Raw genomic sequence first — 26,744 nt, forward strand, 5'->3', positions numbered from 1 at the left:
TTGTCTGAATATACCACAGTTTATTTAGGTCTTCTCCTTTTGAAGAACACCTGGGCAGTTTTAAATTTTTGACTGTCAGAAATAAAGCGGCTGTAAACGTTGTACTAGTCTTTGTACAGACATATATTTTGAATTTTCTTGGTCATAAAGCAGGTATGTGTTTAGTTTTATAAGAAACTGCCAGACTTTTTCTCCAAGTCATTGTATCATTTTATATTCCCAGTAAGAATATATGAACATTTCTCTACATCCTTGCCAACATTTGGTGTTGTCAGTCTTCCAAATTTTAACCATTCTGGTGGATTTATAGTGGTATCTCATTGTAGTTTCAATTTGCATTTCACTGGTGAATAATGCTATTGGACATCTTTTTATGTGCTTATTAGCTATATTTTATCACATGCTGTGGCTTGCCTTTTTGTTTGCTTAACAGTGGCTTTTAAAGACTAAATTTTTATTTTTATTTTTATTTATTTTTTTTTTTTTAAGATTTTATTTATTCAGTTTTTTCCCCCCAAAGCCCCAGTAGATAGTTGTATGTCATAGGTTCACATCCTTCTAGTGCTGTACGTGGGACTCGGCCTCACGTTGGACGGAGAAGTGGTGCCTCGGGGCGCTCCCGGGATCCGAACCCGGGCCGCCAGCATCAGAGCGCGCGCACTTAACCGCCAAGCCACGGAGCCGGCCCTAAAGACTAAATTTTTAAAATTTTGATGAAGTTTCAACCAAACAATTGTTTTCTTTTGTGGTTTGTGTTTTATCTAAGAAATCTTTGCCTATCCCAAAGTCACAAAGATTTTCTTCTATGTTTTCTTCTAGGAGTTTTATAGTTTTAGCTTGTACATTTAGGTCTATGATCTATTTTGAGTTAATTTTTGTTTACAGTGTGGGGTAAAGATTAAAGTGTTTTTTTTTTCCATATGGATATGAAATTGTTCTGGTATCATTTGTTGAAAAGATTATCCTTTTCTCATTGAGTTACTTTGGTAACTTTTTTGAAAATCAGTCAGCCATGTATATATAGGGATATTTCCGGACTCTAAATTTTGTTCCATTGACCTCTGGCATTTTTCTCTAACACTCTACTGCCTTGATTGTTGTAGCTTTATAGTAAGTCTTGAAATCCTGTAGCGTGAGTCCCCCCTGAAAATTTAAGTGTTTTGGGTGTTCTAGGTCCTTTGCATATCTATGTGGATTTTAGCATATCCACATTTTGATTGATATTGCATTTATTTATTTATTTATTTATTTTTTGTGTGTGAGGAAGATCAGCCCTGAGCTAACATCCGTGCTAATCCTCCTCTTTTTCTTGAGGAAGACCGGCTCTGAGCCAACATCTATTGCCAATCCTCCTCCCTTTTTTTTTCCCCAAAGCCCCAGTAGATAGTTGTATGTCATAGTTGCACATCCTTCTAGCTGCTGTATGTGGGACGCGGCCTCAGCATGGCCGAACAAGCAGTGCATCGGTGCGCGCCCGGGATCCGAACCTGGGCCGCCAGTAGCGGAGCGCGCGCACTTAACCACTAAGCCGTGGGACCGGCCCAATATTGCATTTAATCTATGTGATCAGTCTGTGGAGAGTTGTATTTTAATAATATTGAGTCTTCCGATCAATGAATATGGTATATCTCCCCATTTATTTAGGTCTCCTGTAGTTTCTTTCAGCAGCATTTTGTGGTTCTCATCATACAGGTCTTACATGTATCTTATTAAATTTATTACAAAGTATTTTAAGGTTTGAGATGCTTTCTAAGTAGAATTGTATTTTTTATTTCATTTTCCAATTGTTTGTTGCTAATATGTAGAAACAGTGCTGTTTTTTAAATTGACCTTATATCCTGCAGTCTTGCTAAATTGAAGTATTAGTTCCGTTAGCTTTTTTTATACCTTCTTTAAGGTTTTCTAGTACATAATCATGTCATCTTCAAACAAAAACAGTTTTACTTCTTTCTTTCCAATTTGTGTGCCTTTTATTGTTTTTTTGTGCTTTATTTCAAGGCAGGTCTTCCAGTAAAATGTTGAATAGAGTAGTGAGAATGGATGTCCTTGCCTTGTTCTTGGTTTTAAGGGAAAAATATTTAGTCTTTCACATTAAATTATGATGTTAATTGTTGATATTTCATAGATCCCTTTTTCAGGTTGACTGAGCTCCCTTCTGTTCCTAATCTGCTGAGTTTTTATCAGAAATGGGTATGGAAGATTGTCAAATACTTTTTTTCTACATTAATTGATCTGATACATATTAATTCTGTTAACATGGTGAATAACATTGATTTTCTCATTGTAAGTCAACCTTATATATCTGGGTTAAACACATTTTGTGATCATTTACTATCCTTTTACATTACTGGTTTCAGTTTGCTGATATTTCATTATGGATTTTTGCATCTGTTTTTATGAATGATTATGGTATTTAGTTTTCTTGTAAATGTCTTTATGTAGTTTTGTTATCAGGGTAATGCTGACCTCATAAATTGAATTGGGATGTGTTTCATTCTCTTCTGTTTCTTAAAGAATTTCTTTAGGATTGGTATTATTTCTTCCTTGAGCAGTTGATAGAGTTAATCAGTGAATCTATCTGGACTGGGGGTTTTCTTTTTTGGAAGGTTTTAAATTGTGAATTCAATTTCAAAGTGTGTTCATGTTTTCTGTTTCTTCTTAGTCAATTTTGATCATTTGTGTCTTGCAAGTTGTTTGTCTAATTTATTGCCAAAAATTGTTCATAGTATTCCATTATCCTTTTAATTCCTGTAGGCTCTTTAGTGATCTTTCATGCTTCATATTTATAATGTTTCATTTTTTTTTCTTTTTCAGCCTAGCTAACGGCTTATTAATCTTAATGATCTTTCCAGATAAACAGTTTTTGCTTTCACTGATTTTCTACTGTTTGTCTCTTTTCTGTTTATTTCCATTAGTACATTGTTGTTTTTCTTCTTTTTAATTACTTTGATTTTAATTTGCTCTTTTAATTTCTATATTTTTAAGCTTAGATCTAAAACTTTTTTCCTCTTCTAATACAAGTACTTACCTTTTAAGCACTGCTTTAGTTCTCTGAGTTCAGTACTTTCAAATTTATTGAGATTTGTTTTATGACCCAGCACATGAATTATCTTGGTAAAGGTTCTCTCTGCTCTTGAAAAGAATGTGTGTTCTGCTTTTATTATATGGAGTGATGTATAAATGTCAGTTTGTTCAATTTGATGTTGAACTATTTTTAAACAGTGTTCTTGAAGTCTTCTGTTTCTTAATGATTTTCTGCCTGCTTGTTCTATCCCTGACAGAGGAGTATCTAAACCTCTAATTATAATTGTGAATTGGTTAGTTTCTTATTACAGTTGTGTTTTTTCTTTGAGCATTCTGAAGCTGTTATTGAGTTCATACATACTTAGAGATGTTATGTCTTCTTGAAATTGCTCATTCATCATTATGAAATGTCTGTCATTATGCATGGCAGTATTCCTTGATCTGCAATCCAGTTTGTTCAATATTGATGTAACCAATTTAACCAAACCTGTTTTCTTCTGGTTTGTATTTGCATGGCAAATCTCTTTTCATCCTCTTACTTTTAACCTATGTCTGTCTTAATATTTAAAGTGGATTTCTTTTCAACAGCATTAGTTATTCAGTCCTGCTTTTTTTAATCTAGTTTGACCATCTCTACCTTTTACTTGACATTTTTAGTTTTAAATTATGTTTATATTAAATGTAATTTTTAATATAGTTTGATTTAAATATAGTATTATTTGTTTTCTGTTTGTCCTGGCTATGGTTTGTACCTTTTTCCTTTCTCCCTTGCCTTCATCTTCATTTGAATTAATTGAGGTTTTATTTTGTTTTAGAGTTTTAATTTAAAACACTATTTATTTATGCTATATCTCTTGCTTTACTTTTTTAATATGACTTCACATTTAATATAATTGTCTTGCAACAATATACTTTGATTTTCTCCTTCCCCTTCTCTCTACTATTATTGTCATATATTTGACTTTTACATAGGATATATACTGTTCGATACTTGGTGGTTATCATAGCATTAAAGAGTCAATTATCTTTTTTAAAAAATTTTAAATGAGGAGGAAAATGTTATCTTTTTACCATTTCTGGTACTCTTTCTTTCTTTCTATAGATTTAATTTTCCATCTGGTATTATTTTTCTTAGTACAGAATTTCCTTTATCATTTCTTATAGTGCTAATCTGGTGGTGGTGAATTCTCTCATTACTTATTTATCTGAAATACTCTTTATTTCACTCTGATTTGTTTTTTTGAACTATGAGTTATTTAAAATATATTGTTTAACATATCTAAATATTTGGGAATTTTCAAGATATCTTTATCTTATTAATTTCTAATTTAATTCCCTTGAGGTCAGATAATATACTTTGGCTTGAGGTCTTTTAAATTTATTGAGACTTGCTTTATCATCCAGAATGTGGTCTATCATGGTTAATGTTCTATGGACTCTTGAAATGAATGTATTTGCTGCTGCTGTTGGATGAAGAGTTCTATAAAATATGTCTGTTAGATCATGTTTGTCTATAATGTTGTTCAAGTTCTTTATATCCTTACTGATTTTCTGCATACTTGTTCTGTTAATTATTGCAATATGTAATGTCTTTTCATTTTCCTCTGGCTGTTTTTTTTTTTGGGGGGAAGATCGGCCCTGAGCTAACATCTGCCAATCCTCCTCTTTTTGCTGAGGAAGACTGGCCCTGGGCTAACATCCATGCCCATCTTCCTCTACTTTATATGGGACACCACCACAGCATGGCTTGACAAGCAGTGCGTCGGTGCGTGCCCGGGATCCGAACCAGCGAACCCCGGGCCACCGCAGTGGAGTGCGCGCACTTAACCACTGAACCACCAGGCCGGCCCCTCCTCTGGCTGTTTTTAAGATTTTCTCTTTATATTGGTTTTCTATAATTTGATTATGATGTGCCTTGATAGGGTTTTCTTTGTTGTTTTTTTCCTACTTGGGGTTCATTGAGCATCTTGGACCTATGGTTATAGTTTTAAAATATTTTAGAATATTTTCAGCCATTATTTCTTCAAATATTTTTTCTTCCCCTCCTCCCTTTCTCTCTTGCTGAGACATCAGTTTCATATATGTTAGACAACCTAATATTGTCCTCCACGTCACTGATGTGCTCTTCAGTTTTAAGTCTTTTTTTCTCTTCATGTTTCAGTTTCTATTGCCGTGTCTTCAAGTTCATGATGTTTTCTTCTGCAGTGTCTAATATGCTATTAATCGCATCTAGGTTGTCACTTCAGAGATTACATTTTTCTCATCTCTAGAAGTTCTATTTGTTTCTTTTAATGTTTTCCATTTCTCTCCTTATTATATTTATGTTTTCCTTTGTGCTCTTGAATGTATATGTAATAGCTGAAGTCCTCACCTGCTAATACTATGTATTTTCTATCCTTTATAGGTTTGTTTTTATTGTTTTTCCTACTGGTTAGGGGGTCTCATGTCTAGTAATTTTCTGTTAGATTGTGGGCTTTGTGAATTTTATGATAGTGGATTCTGGGTTTTGTTATCTTTCTTTAACGAGTATTGGACTTTGTTCTGGCAGGAGTTAAATTGCTTGTGCATCTCTTTGACCTTTTCATGGCCTGTTTTTAAGCTTTTTAGGGGTGGATTTAGAGTAGCATTAGCATGCAGATATAGGCTTATTTTGGCCTAATACTAAGAGGCATGGTTCTTCTGGGGTCTCTTTCCTATGTTCCCTGTTTGAACAAATATTCTCCACTCCGGGAGGTGTTTGGTCAGAACTCAGACATCTCCCAGCCCTGTGGGAGCCGAGAGAATTGTTCAGCTTACAGTAGTGCCCCAGTAGTTCTTGTTTTCTTCCTTTTTTTTTTTCTTCAGGTTTTTGAACATTTCATTTTTGTCAGTTCTCATAGTATTTAGTGTGGTAAAGAAAAATCTGGTCTTTGTAATGCGTGAGGCTCACAGGCATAAGAGAGAAAGAAATGACATTTGAATATATGAGCTGTCATGTTAGATGCATAGAAAGGTAGTAACTTATTTCTTCAGGAAATTTTAAATGTGCGCAAAATTATAGTCTATAGACATTACCAAATGAAGAAGAATTTCCAAATGAGAATTACCTGGTTCTTGAAGTTGTCTCCTTCTTTTGCTTCCATGTAATTACAATTTTTTTTTTCTTTTTTCTTTTGTTATTCCTTCTCTGTCCTTTTTTCCCCCCAATCTTTTGTCTCCCTTTTTAGGGACTCTTTTTTTCACTTTATTTACCAATATTCTTAGAAATCTCATTTATTTTCATGACTTGAATGTTTATCTCCATGCAGATTATATCAGTGTTTACATATACTGCTCAAACTTGTGTTCTGAGATACAGCCCTGATTTTTCAAATTGTGGTTGTGGGGCAGTTCTATTTGTATTACCCTATTACCTCAAATAAAATATACCCAAAACTTGAAGGTTTATACTGTCCTCAGATTATCTCAGATTATCTCTTTACTTCTCTTTTTGTCTCAGTAGCTTCCAACTCTTCTCTGAAGTCATCCATTCCTGAAATCTTACAGTCATCTTTGACACCTCCCTCTCCTATAATTAGTTGCCAAGGCCCATTAATTTGACCTTTTCAGTGCTTCTTATGTCTTTTCTCTCGTTTTAATTCCACTGCAACATCTATTTATTCATTCATTTAACAAATACATGTTGAAATGCTATATGTGCTAGGATTTTTCCCCCAGCAAGTAGGAATTATATGGTTTCCACAATGTGGCACAGTGCCCAGAAATGATAGGCCCCAGTAAATATTTGTGAAATAACTCACAAAATGAATATATTAGGTTGAACCATATGAAATTGTCATTTTTTAAGGTCACAATGGTCAAATGTCAGCAATTTCACATGTTCAACAAATATATTACCAGTAAGAATCATACAAATAGGAAGAAGAAAAGTACATACTAAGTTTCTCCCTAATATTGTTAATGTTAACAGCAATATTATTAATGTGTATAATTTTCTTTCATTAAACTATAAAACTTGACTTTTCTCTTCTTTGCCTACCAGGAAACACGAAATTATCCAGAATCATATCCACAACTGCCAAGGGATGAAACAGTGGAGAACCCTCATCTCCAGAAGCACATTTTGGAATTAGCATCCATTCTGGATGTTCGAAACGTGTTCCTTGAGAATACCATAGATGACTATTAAAACAAAAATCCTCTTGTCAAAACAATTTTTCATTTGCCACAGATTTTAAATGGTGCAGTTTTTTAATGTGATGACAGACACATAGTGGTGTTAGTTTTTATTTTTTAATTTAGGACCACCATTTTAAAAACAAACTGAAAAAATTGTTCAAACTTTTAGGGTAACTGTTTTAAAATACAATCTTTCAGGTCTTTTAAAAAACTCGATTAATCTTGGAATTTTTATTTTTTGGTTTTGAGGTATGGATACTTACCTCCAACATCTAATCCTACACTCCAGTAGTCACTATTCTCACCCTGGGAAGAGTAAATCATTTATTTTTGTATAATGTGGAAAATCCAGCTCTTATACTTGGACCTTAAATGTGTGGATTTGGAAAATATGTAATTGTTCACAAAGGTGAAACTAGCCAGCATGGACTACCAAAAATCAAGAACCGAGTCCTTCCATAATATTTCTTTTCATTCCAAGTTAGTAGGTATAAACGTGTAATTCTTTGAAGCATAATCAAGACAGTTCTTGAAATCATTTAATTCGTTCAAATACTGTCAAAATTTTAGAAACTGTATAGAATTGATTTGCATCTGAAAGCTAAATCTTTAATTGGGGTCTTGAGATGATAAATACCATTTGGAATGTGTGTATCCTGTGTTATCAGGAGATATGTTTGCATACTTTATTTTCTTTGTAGTCTTTGAATGTTGGAAATGAAAAAGAACAACAACTTTTAAATATTTCAGTCAAAAAATCAGATTGTCAGTTTCATAACACAGTGTTTCCAGTAGGAATTCTGTTTAAACTCTTAAATCATGAGATCAAGTTTAAAGACTATCTAGATTGAAGTCTGTGGCATACTGTACAGAGGCTGTAATCTTTTTGCCTAGTTCAAATTTATGAGAGTTCAAAGTCAGAGATGTTATTAATTTTAGTTGGAGGTAACTGAATTGTTATTTAACTTAAAGTGGAAGTGGCTTTTGCATTGACAGTTTGGAAATATGATTTTTTAAAACTCCTTGTATTTAATATTTTATATTCATGCACAAGTTTTTTATTATTTTAAATAGGACTCAGTGTATAATGTAAAGTTTTTTGTGTTTCTCTTCCCTGTCTTCCCTTCATAATTTCACAGGCACCAGCTATGATGTTTTTTCCCCCTCTTTGAACTCCACAGCATTCAAGTTCAGAAATCTATGAATCAGAAGCCCTTCTACCTAATTTTCTGTTCAGGCTCACATTCTACCTCTGGCAGTGCCAGGGGAAATGAGATGATTGCTTTTGGTGCCTCGTTCCCATGTCCCTAGGGAAATTTTACTGTACAATTTTTAACTTGGTTTTCATTTCTGGCATAGAGAATTATTTGGATCTAAGTTATTCGTCTACCTGTTCCAATTTGCTTATTTTTCATCTGAAGTCTTGAAGTTATTATTCTTGGGTTTTGGGGACTTTGTGGTGTTTTTTTAGTGTTTTAAATTATTTTTGTTTCTTCTTTTAAACATTATTTCAGAAAGCTTTGGAAAAGTTACCCTGGAGAGAGATTTCCTTTGCTAGTGGGTTGCTTGTCATTATCAGATAAAGACTGCTTTCCTTTTTTTTCAGTACCTTAATAAACTTGGTAACTTTCCTTTCATAGCAGTATTCACCTGGACTAAGCAATAGACTATCCTTAGTTGTCTGACTTTTGTTTCAATTCCCCTGAAGTTCTGTGCCAGTAGTGTTCCTAACAACACATGTTTTCCTGTTCTCTGATGCTTAAAATAATATTTCTCATCCTGAGCTTTGTCCTCACCTATTTAGCGTAAAGAACACTGGTCTGAGAACTAGGAGACCTGAGTTCTAATCCTGGCTTTCCTGGCAACTAGTGTCTTCATGTCTCTGCTTTTTAGCACTCTCATCTGTGAGATGAAGGCATTGGCCCAAAGTCCTATCCAATTCTATGGTTCTATAATTTGAACTCTTGGTTCCAGAAGATAGTGATTTCCCCACCCTTGCCACCTGGAAAACTAGTTTCCCTGATTTAAGTGTTTACAACACTTTGTTTCCAGATCATATGTACCTAGTTTTTGGTCAAGAAAATATCTGGGTCCCAACTAGTTGTTGTAGAAACTATTTGAGAGAGAGAATCTCCTGCAGAAATTAGAGCTTTTGTGATTAGAAACATGTTTGTTTAAGAACAAGGGGTCTTAGAAAACCAATTAGTGTTTAGGTGATGACATTGCTCCTTAAGCTAATAGTAGTGTAATTCCTTACTGGTAGTTGAAGATCTAAAGTGAACTGAAGTGATCTTGAGAGGAAAACTGTGCTAGAAAATTCTAAACTGTTGTTTCATTCATGCCTTCGAAAAACGTGTATTGAACAACAACTATGCTCCAGATTTTGTTCTGGGCATTGAGGAAGCAAACAAAGTAACTTAAAGATCTTTGTGTTCATGAAGCTTACACTCTAGTAGGAGGAGTGAGGCAGTAAACGTAAAAAATAAGTACATTTATGTTAGAAAGTTGTAAGGAGTATGAAGAAAATTTAGAGCATGGTAAGGGAAATTTTTTGTTTGTTTTTGGGCAAAGAACAATGGTGAAATGAGTGATCAGGGTAGGCATTATTGAGAAGATTACATTTGTGCAAACACTTCATGTGTCTTTGTCTTTTCTTTCTTTTTTTTTTTACTTTTTATGGTGAAAGTTTTAAACGTACACAGGGTTTAATGAACCCTCTTGTACCCATTACCCAGCTTCTACACTTGAGGGCATTACTTTAGTCAAGGAGAAAGGAACATAAAAGGACACTCACCCAGTGGGCTCAAGATGGCAATGGCAGAGAGTCTCATTTTTTCAGTGCATACCGCTCCCCTTTATAAATATAAAAATGTTAAGCCCTTTATTTATTTTTAGAATTTATAGAAATTTAAATGTTGGAACTAAGAACAAAGCAAAGCAATGGGAAAGAGCACTTCTTTGTTTTCAAATTGCACAAACTCCCCCTGGAGATTCTGATACAGTCTCTCACCTCCTGTAAGAATTCACTGTAAATGAAATAGAAAGTGTAAGATTGCAAGAAGTCAGTTATACACAAAACAAAATTAAGCACAATGGAATTCTTTTCTCTTTCTTTATCCGTGTATTTCTGAAGTTAGTAAAGCAACTATCTTCCCTATTTTACAGAAGAGAAAACTGAGACCCCAAAAAACTGTCAGATTATTTGCAGTGATAGAGCTAGAACTAAAACTCAAATCTCCTAACCTCAGCCCAGTCTTTCTAGCAGCTCTGGTTGCTTTCTGTAATGAACAAGAAAGAAATAGAGACTTATATTTTGGCACAAAGGTTATGATATTTTTTTAATATAGCAAATATTGAAACCAGTAAGTCAGCGCTAGCAAATTTTGATTAATTATGAAAAATCCAGAAGTCAGACATTTTATCTTTGGTTTTAGCCAGGATATATTCTTTGTGTGTGTGTGTGTGTGTTTTCCTCCTAGGAAGTGGTGCTCTCAAAACCTCTCAAAGCACATGGAATTTATTGTACCCTTTCTATTTTTACCAAGTTGAAATATTTTGAGATTATAAAAGCCAAATGCAATGTAGTCAGGACTGAAATTTTCCTGATAGAGAATCTGGGTTTTATTTTTTCCTCACTTGTGGCTACGGCCCTTTATTTTCTTCTTGCAGTAGAATTCCCTGAAACAGATTAGGTGATGATTGAACTGAATTTCGTTGAGGTAAAGGGAAAAGCAACAAGTCTGATTTATATATTCATTATGGAGCTTTCTTTAGCATTCTTCTCCAAGTTTAATCTCTGACCTGTATGACTTAGTAACTTTCTGTCTCTTAGAAGGGGTTTGGACTCAGTTGAAAAATCTTATGCTTAGTTATCCACAGAGACTTGTAATCAGCCTGATATACAGAGAACATTCTGGACTGGAAATAGAGTAAGGTACCAAGGTCTGCAAACTTGGCTACTGCCAGTGATTCAGAACCCACCTCCCCACCCTAAGTGAGTAAAAAGATTTGATATGAATATGAATGGTATGAATCTCCCGGTGATATTTTGGTGTATATGTTCCTGTATGTTTGTTTGGAGAGTATAAAGGGTATTTACGTTGAGGGCTCTTTTGTTGACCTTATTTATTTGAAATCCTTATTTTATTTGTAATGGCATGTGTATATTTTTGTGATGCTCAATGCAATCTCTGTGTATACTTTTTGTATATATGTACATATTTGTAAATATATTGGTATGCAATGATACAGTATGTGTATATTATATACCACACCCATTGTGGGCTGAATTTATTTAAGTTCTGTGAGGACATCATAGTGGCATTGTTCATGCTGCTGTTAATTAGGCTGTGGCTGTATCTCCTTCATGAGCCTCTATTTTGAGGGGCTTGTGTTTGGGTAAAATGGGCTAATTTGGAGTTGAAATTAGGATATGAAGAGCTTAACAGAAAGCTGGATATTCTTAGCTTTAAAATCATCTGCCAATTTTCATTTAAACTGATGATAAATTAGTGATATAAACCTGAAAAACCTAAGTATGTGAAACTGAGACACCAGCAGGTTCTTAAGCTATATTAGTCCTTTATTTTCTTGACCCCTTGTTGAGTATTATTACTGAGTAGTAAAGTATTTATATTGAGAATCAAGGGGCTGTGGAAAAAATTACTTTGATCACATTTCACAATAGCTATGAAAATGTCCTTTAAATAGGTAAATATGTTCCTAGTTGCCATTTCAATACCTGATACTAAATTTTAATTTTGGAACAATTTTTTCTTTTTTACTGATGTGTCTCATTTTATGTCTGTCTCTGTGAGGCAGAAAAAGGGGCATTAGCTAGGGGAAGCCTTTACCTAGGTGGGGTGGAATTTAACGTGGAACAGGAGGTTGTTAATCTGTATATTTGCAGCAGCTGTGATTAATGTAGTCCTGTCATGGCATTTCCGACTATAGATTTTTCTTAATGGTGTTGCATATCAAAGATGAGTATGCTCATGTGAGAATATGCTTCCAGTGAATAAAATGCCTCCAGTTGTATTTCTTTGTCTCTATGAGACCACTTGTGTTCTGCAAATTGATGATATATTCACACATGAAGTAGGACTCTTAATATTAGGTGCATGGCGTGCTATAAAATCTGGGCCTTCAAACTTCTACCAAGGATGACGGGTGGGGGAGGATAAGAGGATAGTAAATACGTGCAGTGCCAATTTGTGACCCTATGAAATATCACAGAGTATCAATGTTCAGTTACTCCTGTCTTTACTGGGCATGTTTATTTGCATGGAAGAGTGTAGGAGGTGTTTAATACACATTTGAATACGTTCACCACAGAAATTAAGTAGACGTTATTTTTGCATGATAAAATATAACTGCAAAGCAACTCTTTACCCCATTATTCTTCAGAAGAGTAAATCTGTCTGGTCCAACATTAAATTATCTTAAAGAGAAGTTAGAGTCAGGAGTCAATTTTACCACCCAAAAAATGTTACATTTGCCTCTTCATTGTATTTTTAATAAAACAGCCAACTATTCAGAACACTTCTCAATTACAGTATTAAGATTAAAGTTATAATAGCCTTTTTCTTAAATATTAAAATTTGGTAACATACTATTTCTGAAAAAGCGTCTGATGTTCTGTTGTTTTAGTAAACCACTTATTGCAGTTGGGAGTAGCAGAGCAGATGTTGTGCTATTTAAAATTCATGGAACTGACGCAGGCTCAATGTGGACATTGATTTGAGGAAGGAGCAGCAATAAAAAGTGTAGATCAGGGCCGGCCCCGTGTCTTAGCGGTTAAGTGCGTGTGCTCCGCTGCTGGCGGCCTGGGTTCGGATCCCGGGCACGCACCGATTCACCGCTTGTCCGGCCATGCTGAGGCCACGTCCCACATACAGCAACTAGAAGGATGTGCAGCTATGACATACAACTATCTACTGGGGCTTTGGGGGGAAAAAAATTAAAAAAAATAAAATTAAAAAAAAAAGTGTAGATGAGACTGACATTGTGAATATGACCTCTAACTCAAACAGTTGTAAAGCCAGTTACTTTGCAGTTACATAAGATAGGAATTGCTTAGAAAACCAAGCCCTTTCCTCCATCCTCCTGTGCTCTTAGACATTGATACTTTATACCTATACCTATTTGTGCTGTACGTCCCATTCTTTCCTGGATACTATGACCACTTTACCTAAAAAAAAAGAAAAAATTTTTTTTAGAGGCAGTTCATCTTCCTCAATCTAGATTATCAAAACATAGTATTACACTATGTCCCAGCTTCACTGAGTTTTTGAACACAGACTTATTAAGCATGCCTTGTGTTTAAGGAGTAATAGTTGATGTGTGAATGGAATCAATCACCTATTGAAGGGAGAGGTGTCAGGATGATGTAGGGGGACATGTCCTTAATTGGGTAAAGATAAGTGTATTAAGTGTAATTAATTTGTTGGTGCCACAGAAATATTTCCTTTGGAATTCTGTAGATATGAAATGTTTTCTTAAGCTAAAATTGGTATTTTTCACTTGTTTGGTGTAATATTGACTTTTGAGAAGAATTCCATTTCTGCATAACATTGTTACTTCATCACTGATGAAGCACCATTTCTTAATTTTAAAATATTTTTGTTAATTTCTTCTGTGGTTTTTTAAAAGTTATATATATTTTTTTTTTTTAAAGATTTTATTTATTTTATTTTTCCCCCCAAAGCCCCAGTGGATAGTTGTATGTTGTAGCTGCACATCCTTCTAGTTGCTGTATGCGGGACTCGGCCTCAGGATGAACGGAGAAGTGGTGCCTCGATGCGCACCCGGGATCCGAACCCGGGCCACCAGCATCGCAGAGCGCGCACTTATAAAAGTTATATTTTAAATTAGTTATCAAACTACTCTAAGCAGTGTGATTTTTTTTAAAACATATTTGAACAGTAGATTCAGAGTTTTTAATAGTTTAAAGTAAATTATATTAATTCTGCACTCCAGATTCACTTAATCATAAAGCCTGAATTTGGTCATAGAACAGACTATAAATTGGGAATATTTTCCTATTTTGGTGGACAATTCCAGGCTATATCCTAAGACAATCATCTTTTTAGGTATAGTATTGTTTATTGAGACATTGGTAATTTCAGGGTTCAGATTTTTGCTTTTCTGATAGGCTTATGGAAAAGAAAGTTAATAGACTGAGTATATCACTTTCAGAATGAGATAAGGAATTATAGCTAGCCTTTCTAGGTCTGCAGTAAACAATATTTAAAATTTTGTGTTCTATCACTAATATTCTTTTCTCTGTTGAAGCTGTTGTGAATGTCCACTTGTCTATGATTGAAAATTAAGATTTGTAAACATTACAGTTTGACCCATAAGTTTTCTCAAACATCAAATCTGTACAATCAAGCATTGTAAAATGTGAAATGATCATATATGATAATCTCCAAATATAAATACTTCCAAACCATAGAGAAATAACCACTGTATTTTTAAAAATCTTATTCCTACCCTTCTTTGCATGTTACTGATTTTTTTCTAAGTTATAAACATATGTTGTGATGTATTAAAAATCTGCAGGAAAAATTGCTTAAAATATTTTAGGGCAATAAGAATTGTTATTACTATTTCCTGAAGAATGAGTTTTGTGGGGTTTTTTTTTAAACTCTTGTTTATCTTATTAAAAAGAACTTTTAATGATTTGGTAAAATGTTTTAGGACTTTTATAGTTATCTGGATACATTCCTTTTGCCACATAGACCATACGGCTGGTTCTCCTACTGTTTTTTATTTTTTTGTTTTTAATAAACTTTGCTGTTCAACAATCAGAGAGTCATATTTTGGACGCTTCTTCCAGTTGAGGTAGAAAGGTCTTAGATAATCGGAAAGGCAGATACAATGTCCTTACGTTTTCATAGTAGAGTTTACAAGTGGAGGAATTTATCCAAATAGGTTATCTTCATTGTATAGCACCAGTACAAATAGTGGTTTCATTAATCATTGAATCAGATAAAGAAGTTATAAATCATTTCTTACTTTGCTCTAAAGATTATTGTCATTTCAGGCCACATTATTTTCTCTGAGCAGTTTCCATTGTAAGGTTGAATATCCTTTTTCTGTATTCACATCATCACTAAAGGTTAAGATAATCAAATAGGAGTTAAAATAAGTTATGGTTGATCTTTTTTCCCTGAAAATAATGGTGAACCTATTGTCTTATATTATGGATATTAGGCAGAAATGCACTTGTTTCAATCATAGCAGAAATCATTTGGAGAATATAATTACTTGATTTTCTAGTGGTGTGAAATACTTTTAAAAAATTGTGCTTGTCTGTAACTGAAATGTTATAGAATTGTAACACTATAGGGGTTATAGAGTTATATTTATTAGCTCTCCTCAAGAGATTGAAGCACAATAATTTTCATGTAACAGTTCTTATCCAAGTGCTGCTAATCTGTCGCGCAAATAATGAAGCTAATCGGTTGCCTATCTAGCTGTTCACAAATCACTGTAATCCTTGAGACATAGTCTTGTTGCTCATTTGTATTAAATTTTGAGTATTGTGGGTTAATACTTTAGAACAAGATCCATTAACTCAGCTCTGTGAGATGGCAAACCATTTGGATTCATTAGTTTTATATGTGTTATCAGTAGAATAAATTTTGAAGGGGCTATTTACTACCAATGACTAAGGGGGAGACTTATATTGTCAACATCATTTGACTTGAACATTTGTGGTATTGTAAAAGTCTTGTCTGTTGTGTTTCTAAATTGCTTAAGCCATACATACTCCTAAGGGTGTTTTCTTGTTTTGTTCCTTTTCAGCAGCCTTTTTCTGCTTTGTCTGTTATGGTTAATATCTCATAGATTTTAGAAATTGAGAAGTTATTGAAACATCTTATTTTCTTGAGTTCATCACTTTTGACTCTTGTGTGGTATGTCATAAAGGATAGTAAGCCTTTTTACTAACTACTTCACTAAAAATTTCAGAGTAAACACTGTGATTCTGCGAGAGGATTCACTAGGCCCTTGTCTTTCCAATGTTTTCTTCTGTTATGTGGTGCCTACCACCTTGGGGGCACTTAAATAATAGATGATGGAAAGTTAAACATTGTTTTCATGTTTATTGAATAATGAGATTACAGAATATTTGATTTTTGTTGTCAGTGTATTGAAGACATTTTTGCATTGATAAATGTTCTGTAGGAATGTGACTACATTCATCAGGTGTGAACTCTTGTAAATGAATTTTGTATCTTGAATCTACGTATATATTAAGTGTATCATCAATATAAAAATAAACATTATTTGCTTAAAGTTTTTGGTACTTCTTCAGAATTGCTGACAACATAAGTGCTAAATTGTTAGGGTTTGTTTCTTTGAGATAATACCCCAGACGCTTTCAGCTGTCTTGGGGTTGTGGATTCGAGGCTTATTCTTCTAGCTTGTAAATTTCTTCTGCGTCCTAGTCTTGGTTTTTCCCCTGCCCTTCTCGTGGTGGTCAGAACGGGGACATGCCGAGGGAGGGATTGTTTCAGGGGAGGGCGAAAGCTTCCTCTGGCTGGTGTTGGGTCTGGGGCGAGAATAAGAGCAACTTCAGTGTGGAATGTCTGGCTTGATTGGCACTGAGGAGTCCCGACACCCGACGTAGGCTAATTTGCGCTGAAACTTGCAAGAAGGCAGTTTTACCCCTCTGGACTTCCTTCATCTGTCAAAAGTTGAAGGCCCAATTAGTGGTTAGTGAAATGTAGTGGGCTGCCACCAGCGAGTTTTTGAATGAAATGCGATGTATCGGAGTGCATTATATAATCAAGCTATGATTCTGGAAACTTTTCTTTCAGCAGCACAGTATGTGCGTCCTGGGTTGCCATATAAAACGTATCGCCTACAGTAGGTCATAGGCACCATAACTAAAACACTAGGCACAAGGCGCGAGGTCCCAGTACTAGAGCCGGGAGCCACAGGCTTCTGTGCGAGGAGGCAGGCGCGGACTGGCAGTGGTCGCCTCCTACACAGTGACACGGCGGCTGTGTGGGATGCAGTGGGACTGGGGTGCGGGGAGAGGAAGGGAAGCTCCCGCTGGTCCTCCGCAGCCACGCCCTGGGGCTCCTATCCCGCACACTACAGGCCGGCCCCACGGCACCAACTGGGCTCTTTTCCATTTGCCACAGGCCCCTCCACTTCCCCGCTCCGCACCGCCTCCTTTAAAAAAAATAAGGAAATTAGAAAGGCTTCGGCCATCCAGTCATCGTTTGCGGGTCGGGCCGCTCGCTGACGTGGCAGGCCGGCCTGAGGGAACGCCTGCCCAGCGCTCGCGCCCTGCAGCCATCTCGACCCAACCGCCGCGCCGCCGGCCGCAGAGACCGCGAGTGGGCGCATGCGCGCGGCGGATCTGCCCCGCGCGCAGCCACTTCCGGCGCGCTGCTGGAAGTGCGGTTCCGGGTCGCTGCTCTGCTCGCGGCCGGCCGTGGGGGCTGGTGACGCGGGCAGGCGCTCGCGAAAGGCCCCGGAGGCGGGGCTCTGCCGGCTGCCCAGAGAGCGGCAGGTGCGCGGGCGGGGGCCGGGGACGCGGGCAGGCCACCTATGCTTCCGGTGGCCTCGGTCTGCCCCCAAAGCGGCCCGGACGGGCTTGCTCAAGACCCAAGGCGGGGGGCGGTCCCGGGGCCGAAAGGGCTAGGGTGGGGGCAGAGGCCGGCTGACGGCCTGGGAGTTTGGAGCCTCGGGTTCTGGGATTTCCCCCCTGCACGACCTTGGACTAGTCCATCCTCCTCTCTGGGTCTCAGTTTCCCTGCTGTCAAATGGGGGAGACGTTGGGTCTCTCCATTTTTTGACAGTCTAAGCACAGGCAAGTCTGGAAGGAGCCTGAGTGGGATCCACACTGCTGTGGCGGGTACTTGCCTGCCTCCCTGGGCGTTAGGCAGCTGTCTTGTACCCAACTTAGCCTTCCTTTTTCTCAGCAACTTTCGTAGTGCGAGTCAAGGCTCTGTGATTAGTCAGCCCAGGGTCTGGCCGAGTAAACAATGTGTGACTGTCAGAATCTACTGAGGAATAAATTCTGGCCCTGGGAAACCTTAATCTCATTCAGGTTGTTTTGCCCAGGGCTTCCAAGGCAAAGTGAATTTAGGCACCTACTGCAGTGAGCGATTCAAATTTTTCTGCCTGTAAGTGAATCTCTTGGGCAGATCACAAATACAAAGGAGACCAGGGTGAGGGAAGGTAGCTCATTGAGGATTGTGGCTGTGACGATTTTCTTACCTCTTCCCCTTAATCCTCCCTCCATCCTTTTCCACCCCCTCGTCGTTTGTGCCCCCCCCCCCCCGCAACATTTTGGCCTTACACTTGAAATATCCAATGCATTTTATCTTTATCTTCATGCAGGACAGAATGCTTTGATCTCCAAGCTGTTTTAAATCTAGTAGATAAGCCAGGTGAGTAGGTGGTTTACAGACATTGAAGGTAAAGTTTTTGAAGAATTGTACAGACTTAAATGGATGATTTGAAGTGGTAAGAAGTCATTTGTAAATCTCAGAGCAGATGCTTAGATATCCTCCACAAAACGTGAAAAGTTAAGGCCGGAACCAAAATATTAGTGTTTCATACACCATTGGGAAGAAAAGATGTTTGAATCTTACGTTGAATATCATATAAAACATTCTAAAGAAAAGAAGCCAATTTGAGGTAATTTTAATCACCTTTAAAGAGAACCACACAGCATTTCCGGGAAACGTTTGAGGATATTTGATGCTTATATAATATAGTTGTCTGGCTTGCCTGTTTTTTCTAGGTTATCAGCTTTTTCTAATGAACAGCTGACTGCAAACTATCCTGGACCATTAGGACATTATGCTTTTTCCCATATTGAGTTACATGTTATTGTCTTCATTTAAAAAAAAAAGATCCTGGAGTTAAACTTAGTATTATTGGGGGAAGGATTCAAAAGCATTATGTGACATTAATGTTTGCCTTGGGAAATGTGTTATATGCCATAACCAACGTGTTGTAGTAAAAAAAAATAGTAGGGACTTGTGAATCAGAGTCCTGGGTTCAAATACCAGTCCTGCCACTTAGCCTCACAATCTTTGGCAGATTACTTCACCTCCTTGAGACTGGATTTCCTTATTTGCGTATGCGTGTGAAGCACCTGAGTGCTTTTTAAATGTTTAGTAATTGTGTTCTATTAAGTGTACATGTAAAACTATGAAACTTAATTTTGAAACCTGAGGCTTAACATTGCAACTCAGATGTGAAATCTCTCCAGTGTTTCACTTAGAACTCTTTCATCTGATTTATAGATACCGTGTTGCCATAAGCCCTTGGCCCACATTTGAGTGAAATGCAGCTAGCTTGGATGTCTGGAACTTCTTAGGCACCTGTCTCTGAATTCCTGGTTGCTGGCCTAAGGACTGCTGTGGTGGTTTAAGAGTTGGTCATCCGTGCAGGATAGCCACACAGCAAAAATGTTTGCAAAACTAAAGAAGAAAATTGCAGAAGAGACTGCTGTCACCCAGAGGCCGGGAGGTGCTACTAGAATCCCACGGTCGGTGAGCAAGGAATCGGTTGCCTCTATGGGAGCTGACTCAGGAGATGACTTTGTAAGTATCTTCTTGAGTTTTTAATATTTGGTACAGTCTCAATACATTTTTAAAATAATATTTCAAGAAATCCTTCCACTATTTTCTTTAAAAATTGCAAGATTATTTGTAGTTTATTTCTGATTCTTCTTACTCTGAAGTGCTTTTGTTTCTTTTTTTCTTATTTCTCTGCGAGTCTCTTTCCATATTCTCTACATTGTCCTCTTGTGCTCTTTTTCCTTCTATATACCTTGTGCATCTTTTATGTTTCATTTCTCAAAATGCCTCTGCCTGTTGTCTCTGCAGACATACATACTTTAAGTCATTGTTGCTTAACAAGATCTGTGAGTTGTGGTTTTTATTGGGAAAGTTGATGACACTATTTTATTGGCAACGTTGATGAAAAGATGGCACCGATGCCTGCAGTATGTCCCTTATTTGTAAAGTACCTTTGTGGTAGGAAAGATTTCAAAAAATGAGAATGCTGCTGTATTATGTAAATATCGTGCCTTAGGATTAAAAGTATGTCTTCGGCGTATGACAGGATACTCTTAAAGTCAGATAACTTTTTAAAAATGATTTATAATGCTTATAATAAAATGAATGCTTGTTAATCTGTCACGTATCAAAGAACTAGAACATTATTGATACTGTTGAAGTCACTTGTATGCTTCTTCCCAATTGCCTTCCCTGTCACTCCCTTCCAGATGACTACTATCCTAAATTTTGTATTTATAATTCCCTTGCTTTTTAAAATATCCTACCAGATATGTATATATTCATAAACAATTTGTTGTTTAATGTTGCTTATTTTTGAACTTTATAAAAATAGTATACTGTAGTCTTCTTGGGCTTTTTTTTTTTTACTCAGCATGTTTCTAGAATACATCTTTGTTACATGAAGCTGTGGTTCATTTGTTTTTACTGCTGTATAAGATTCCAGCATTTGAAAAGGCCACAATTTATCTCTGTCTTCTCCTGGTGATAGACACTTGAGTTGTTTCCAGGGTCAGATGAGTCTTCCTCCTCCTTTCTTAAGATGCCTGTCCTGGGTCAGATTACCTGGCAGAAGCTATTAGGTTATGGGGGTGGAACAATAAGATTACCAGATCTAAATTATCGTTGGCTCCTATATTTAACAGGAAATAGAAATGTACATTTGATCACCAGGCTGAAGGATATAGTTTTAATGCTGATTTCTTTTTTTTTTAAATTTTATTTATTTATTTATTTTTTCCCCCAAAGCCTCAGTAGATAGTTGTATGTTATAGCTGCACATCCTTCTAGTTGCTGCATGTGGGACGTGGCCTCGGCATGGCCAGAGAAGCAGTGTGTCGGTGCGCGCCCGGGATCCGAACCCCGGGCCGCCAGCAGCGGAGCGCGCCCACTCAACTGCTAAGCCACGGGGCCGGCCCTAATGCTGATTTCTGTGTCAGAAGTACCTGTTTTCCCTTTATGCTAAATGAACTCACTCCTCTCCAGTGTATTCCAGATAGAGAGATTGGCCTGAATTCAGGAAATGCTTTGCTTTGAGACTTCTAAAATAGTCTGTTTCAACTTACTATATATATACATCCTGATCCTCACTCTGTATTCCCAGACCCTTATATCCCACTGCATATATTTCTCCAACAAGATGTCTTTCCTCTGGTATCTCAAATTCTTTTTTTTTTTTTTTTTTGTTTGTGAGGAGATCAGCCCTGTGCTAACATCTGCCAATCCTCCTCTTTTTGCTGAGGAAGACTGGCCCTGGGCTAACATCCGTGCCTGTCTTCCTCCACTATATATGGGACGCTGCCACAGCACGGCTTGCCAAGCAGTGCGTCGGTGCATGCCCGGGATCCGAGCCGGCAAACTCTGGGCCGCCGCAGCGGAGTGCGCGCACTTAACTGCTTGCGCCACCGGGCCGGCCCCTGGTATCTCAAATTCTAAAACGAACAAAACTGAATTCGTTAACTCCATTTCCACATATACACTTTCATCCCTCAAGTCACCAACAAGAAACCCTGGAGGCATTATAGACTCTTCCTTCCTTCACTTCTTGATGTCCAATCAGTCAGCAAATATTTTGGCTTCCATCTCCTAAATGTCTCAAACTTGCCCTCTCTACTCCATTTGCTAGTAGTATATTTACTTTCATTTTATTTCAGGCTGTCTCTCTTGGACAAATGTGGTAGCTTGTCTGGGCGCCCCTGCCTGCAATAACTCCCCAAAACAGATCTGTTCATGTCTCTCCAGTACTTAAAATTCCTCAGTGGCTTCCCTATCATCTTCAGGATGAAGTGCAAACTTATTATTATAGTATAATGGTAAATGCTGGTGGTCTTGTTGCTAGGTTACCTGTCCAGCGTCATCTCACTCTACGTTCCTATGCTTTGTGCTCCAGCCACGCTGAGCTTATTGCACTTTCTGGAATGGACAGCATTCCTTCGTGCCTACAAATGTTTGCATGTGCTGTTTCCTCACTCTGAAGTGTCTTCTTGCTCCTCCTTTCACACCTGTGTTCCTCTGACAGGTTCTTGTGCATCCTTAAAGACTCAGCTCACATGTTACTTCCAGGAAGCCTCCTTGACCCAGCCTGCCCCTCTCACCCTCTCTACCCTTTATCCCTCCTGGCTGAGTTTGGTTCCTAGTCTCCTACTTACCTCTGTAATAGCGCCTGTTACACTGCATTGATGTTGGTGATTTGCTTGTTTGTCTCTCCCACTAGACTGGGAGCTTCATGAGAGGCAGTAGAGTGTAGCAGTTAGGAACTCAGGTCAGGTTGTAGATTCAGAGCTGGATTTGATTCCCCGCTCCATCGTTATTGTGTGACTTTGGGCGAGTTCCTTCACTTTTCTGTGCCTTAGTTTCCACGTCTATAAAATGGGGATAGGAACTGTACCTGTCTTTATTAAAGTATGTGTGTCAGGGGTCCCCAAGGTTCACCCTTAGGTTCAGTTACTCACTGAGAGGATTCACAGGACTCAGCCTAGTTTTACTCACGGCTATCATTTATTACAGTGAAAGGATGCAAAGCATAATCAGAAAAGGCAAAAAGTGCGGGGGCAAAGCCTGGAGGAAACCAGATGCAAGCTTCCAAGAGTCCTCTCCTAGTGGAGTTACATAGGACACACGTAATTCCCCCAGCAATGCTTTGTGACAACACATGTGAAATGTTGTCTACCACGGAAGCTCATTGGAGACTCAGCACCCAGGGATTTTATTGGAGGCTAATTGTGTAGGCACCCTCTGCCTGGCATTTACCGAAATTCCAGACTCCTAGAAGGAAAACAGATGTTCAGCATAAACCATATTTTTTGCACAGTTTAGGTACTGTGAGCCATTCCTCTCAGAAATGGTGGGAACCCTTGCAAAATCTAAGTTCCCATAGGCCAGCCCAGGACTACCCTGACAAGCAGGCCTTGCTAAGGATAGCAGTCTCAGGCCTTCAAAGTTAACTCTTTTCTGCATAGTGTATAAAACAGCATAGTGCCTGGCTCTTAACAAGCATTTCATAATTAGTAGTTGCTGCAGCTGCTGCTGTTTTAGGTAGGGACTCTGTTTCACCGCTATCCCCAGTTCTTAGCACAATGCTGGGAATAGGATGTCTCACTAACAGTCATAATCATAACTTCTACTAATAATAGACTTTATGTATTAAAACTAATTATGTGCCAGGCTCTGTTTTAGGAACTTGGCAAGTATTATTTATTTAATCCTCATCACAGCTCTGTGACGTAGATTGTTTGTTGTCACAGTTTACATATGAGGAAACCAGTGCAGAGAAAAGGTGACTGGTTGGCTCAAGTTCTTATGGTTTATAAGTGGTGAAGAATGGACTTTGACCTAGAACTTCCGCCCCCAGAGACTCCCTCTTAACTGTACCTTCTACTGAGTCTCAGTAAATGTTGGATTGAGCAGGTGGCTGGATGGGTAAAAGAATATTTAAAGTGAATTGTTAACCACTTGTAAAGACATTTTGGGAATGAGATGGGGAGACATGACTAAAGACTGCATATTAGATAGTATTTTTAATTTTGTTAGGTGTGATAATGGTATTGTGGTTATAAAGGAAAATGACCTTATATTTTAGAAATGTTTATCAAAGTATTTAGGATGAAATGTCCTGATGTCTGTTATTTAAAGTACTTCAGTAAAATAAGAATTGATGAAGCAAATATGGGAATACACCACCAATTGTTAAAGTAGATGGAGAATGTTCATTAAACCATTCTCCCTACTCTGCTGTATTTTTAAAAATTTTGTAATCAAAAGAACAAAGATAAAGTGCATGAGTTATTAGCAATAGTAAGCAGTGCCCAAAGTAATAGTAGTACCCATATGTTTTTAAATATTCTAGATTGTTGGGGAAAATTGATATCTCATTAATATATTGATTTATTGAATGCATATTATCTGCTAAAGTCTTTGATGCATTTTACAGCTTTAGATTAGCATCCTTTTGTTTACAGATGAAGATGCTGAGACTATCAATGTCAGCGATAGATTCTTCATCACATACCAGCCTTTGACTCCTTGCTGAAGAGCCTTCCCCCCTTTATCCTAGGACTTAATACCTTTGGAAAAATAAAGTGATTTCCTTTTTTATCACTGAAAATATATTGTGTGTTTTATACACTTGGTGTAATACAATAATAATGGATTTGTTTACCACTATTTATTCCAATATTGTGTACACACACACACAATTTATCTGTTTAGCATCTTACATCTCCTTTACATTATAGATGGAGATGGTGATGCTTCTACTTTATGGGTAGAGAAGCTTGGGCCCAGGTAGGGCCCAAGTATGTTAAGAAGCTTTTCAGTGATCACAATTCATTAAAGTGTAACCAGACCTAAAATAGAGTTGTCACTTTCTGGTTCAGTACTGGGTCTCATACTGCTGAAAACGAATGTACGAATATGACCTCTTCTTTGTGTCTGTCTCAACAGGCTTCTGATGGAAGCAGCTCCAGAGAAGATCTTTCGTCCCAGCTTTTGAGAAGGAATGAACAGATACGGAAATTAGAGGCCAGGCTTTCTGGTATGTCTAAGAACTCATAAAAAGCGCACAGAGGAGACTTGCCTTGCCTGACCCTCTGTCCCTATAAAATAGCCATATAGCATAACCTTATAGTTATTTTGACATAGTTTGATCTTTTTAATTAAAAAGGAGCGATTTGTATCCCCTTTGTTCGCTTCTTTTGTTAGTGTACCAAATAGTGTAAAATTCAAAACTGAGTTTTAAAGTTAAAAAAAATACATATGTTTTTCTGCTCCTGAGGTTTCTAGCCATGGATATAAAAGGTATTAAAAGCCTATGTAGAATAGATTTGACCATCTTTCACCCATTATCATAGCTTGCTTTCAAAGGGGTAGGGGATAGTATTTACAGGGAATGGCCAGCAGATGTTGGATTCTTCAGCCAGAGAGGGTTTGGTGCTATGTTGCCACTTGCTACAGCTACATATCACCTGTGTAAGTGTCATTCTGGGCCTTTGAGCCACTATTCAATGATATTTCTAACTTCAACACCTGTATAGAAGCTGTAACTCTCATTGTGTCTTTCATGTGCAGTTTACAATTTACACAACTCCCATTATATCCTTTACCCGAGCAGGGCGTGTTTGTGGTAGAGTTGTGAGTTCTTATTTTGGTTTCTGCCAGTGAATACATTTTGAAAGCTTCGTCTTGTGAAGTGGTCAGTGGCTTCCGTGTTTCTTTTTGTCCCTTGGCTTTATGCCCATTTTATTGGAGTGAAAGCAGTAAACTACAAAATTCACCAAATTGTATGTGAACTATTTGTGTTCGTGTAGTTAACAAAGGTCCGTAGTATAGGTCACAGCCGCCCATTAGTCCATTATCTCATTTTGTCCTCACTACAGCCTCCCTTACAGCAAGGTTAAGATCACACAGTAGGGCCAACCCCATGGCTCAGCGGTTAAGTGGACGCGCTCTGCTACTGGCGGCCCAGGTTCAGATCCCGGGCGCGCACCGACGCACCGCTTCTCCTGCCATGCTGAGGCCACGTCCCACATACAGCAACTAGAAGGCTGTGCAACTATGACATACAACTATCTACTGGGGCTTTGGGAAAAAAAAAATAAGGCTGAGGATTGGCAATAGATGTTAGCTCAGAGCCAGTCTTCCTCAGCAAAAAGAGGAGGATTAGCATGGATGTTAGCTCAGGGCTGATCTTCCTCACACACACACACAAAAAAAGATCACACAGTAGTAGGTGGGAGAGCTGGGATCCAGATCCAGATTTGCTTGATGCTAGAGTCCATACTCTTAACTACAGTCTGCTTTAAACTCAATTGTTACTATGCTGTTACCCCTACCTATAAATAACATCATTAACAGAGGTGAAATCACTTTTTACGTTTCTTTACTATTGAGGAACAAACTATAAAGTGATATGTACCTTTGCTAACACAGAAGGAAGAATAGTTTTGGCTTGATTTGGAGAAGGGACAGGGAGGAGAACTGACACTGACTGATCCCACGTATGTCCTGGGGGTTTTCCTACAAGCTCAGTATAAATAATAATAACAACAACAACAATAGCCTACCTTTTATTGGGCACTGTCTGCCATTTGCTTAAGGCACATAAAACACCTAGCTTATTATCTAAATAAGGCATATAGAACACAATTTATTATCTAATGCATCCTTTGAAGTAGGTACAATTTATGTCATCATTTGATAAGTGAAGAAACTAATACTTAGGATCAATAATTTGCTTAATGGCTACCAGCTAAGAGCTGACCGAGTTGGGATTTGAACTAAAGCCTGTCTCCTTTTCCACTATACCATACTATCTTTGGTCACCCAGGTAATTAATTCTGACTTTCAACTTTGATGTGGCATAGGCAGCTCAGTTCCTTTGTAGAAAGGAAGCTGACTTTTCTAGAGGATTAAGTATTTTCATGGCAAAGGCGATGCTGTGGTAAGGTGTTTGCTATTGCCCTAACCACTGTTACTCACCTGTATGGACTGTAAGTGAGCTGTTGAGTGAGT

At 37.6% G+C, this 26,744-nt stretch overlaps 2 protein-coding genes across 6 annotated transcripts in view; both read left to right on the top strand.

The window, feature by feature from the left end:
• The window catches only part of SCAI (suppressor of cancer cell invasion), a 136,305-nt gene extending 119,820 nt beyond the window's left edge, over positions 1–16,485 (top strand). For all 3 annotated transcript variants that reach the window (XM_087419094.1, XM_004423444.3, XM_087419095.1), the window contains one exon: positions 7,046–16,485. In XM_087419094.1, coding sequence (XP_087275220.1) covers positions 7,046–7,192 — 147 coding nt within the window. In that variant the 3' untranslated portion in view covers positions 7,193–16,485. The remainder of the gene's footprint in view (positions 1–7,045) is intronic.
• A 1,120-nt stretch (positions 16,486–17,605) lies between these two features.
• GOLGA1 (golgin A1) overlaps positions 17,606–26,744 on the top strand; it is a 45,457-nt gene continuing 36,318 nt past the window's right edge. For 2 of the 3 annotated variants that reach the window (XM_004423443.3, XM_087419096.1), the window contains exons 1-4: positions 17,606–17,713; positions 18,547–18,596; positions 19,461–19,760; positions 24,678–24,768. In XM_004423443.3, coding sequence (XP_004423500.1) covers positions 19,626–19,760; positions 24,678–24,768 — 226 coding nt within the window. In that variant the 5' untranslated portion in view covers positions 17,606–17,713; positions 18,547–18,596; positions 19,461–19,625. The remainder of the gene's footprint in view (positions 17,714–18,546; positions 18,597–19,460; positions 19,761–24,677; positions 24,769–26,744) is intronic. The other variant, XM_087419097.1, reaches the window with a different exon arrangement.

This window comes from Ceratotherium simum, chromosome 29, assembly GCF_057802395.1.
Source record: "Ceratotherium simum simum isolate JZ-2026a chromosome 29, ASM5780239v1, whole genome shotgun sequence".
Taxonomy (NCBI): Eukaryota; Metazoa; Chordata; class Mammalia; order Perissodactyla; family Rhinocerotidae; genus Ceratotherium; species Ceratotherium simum.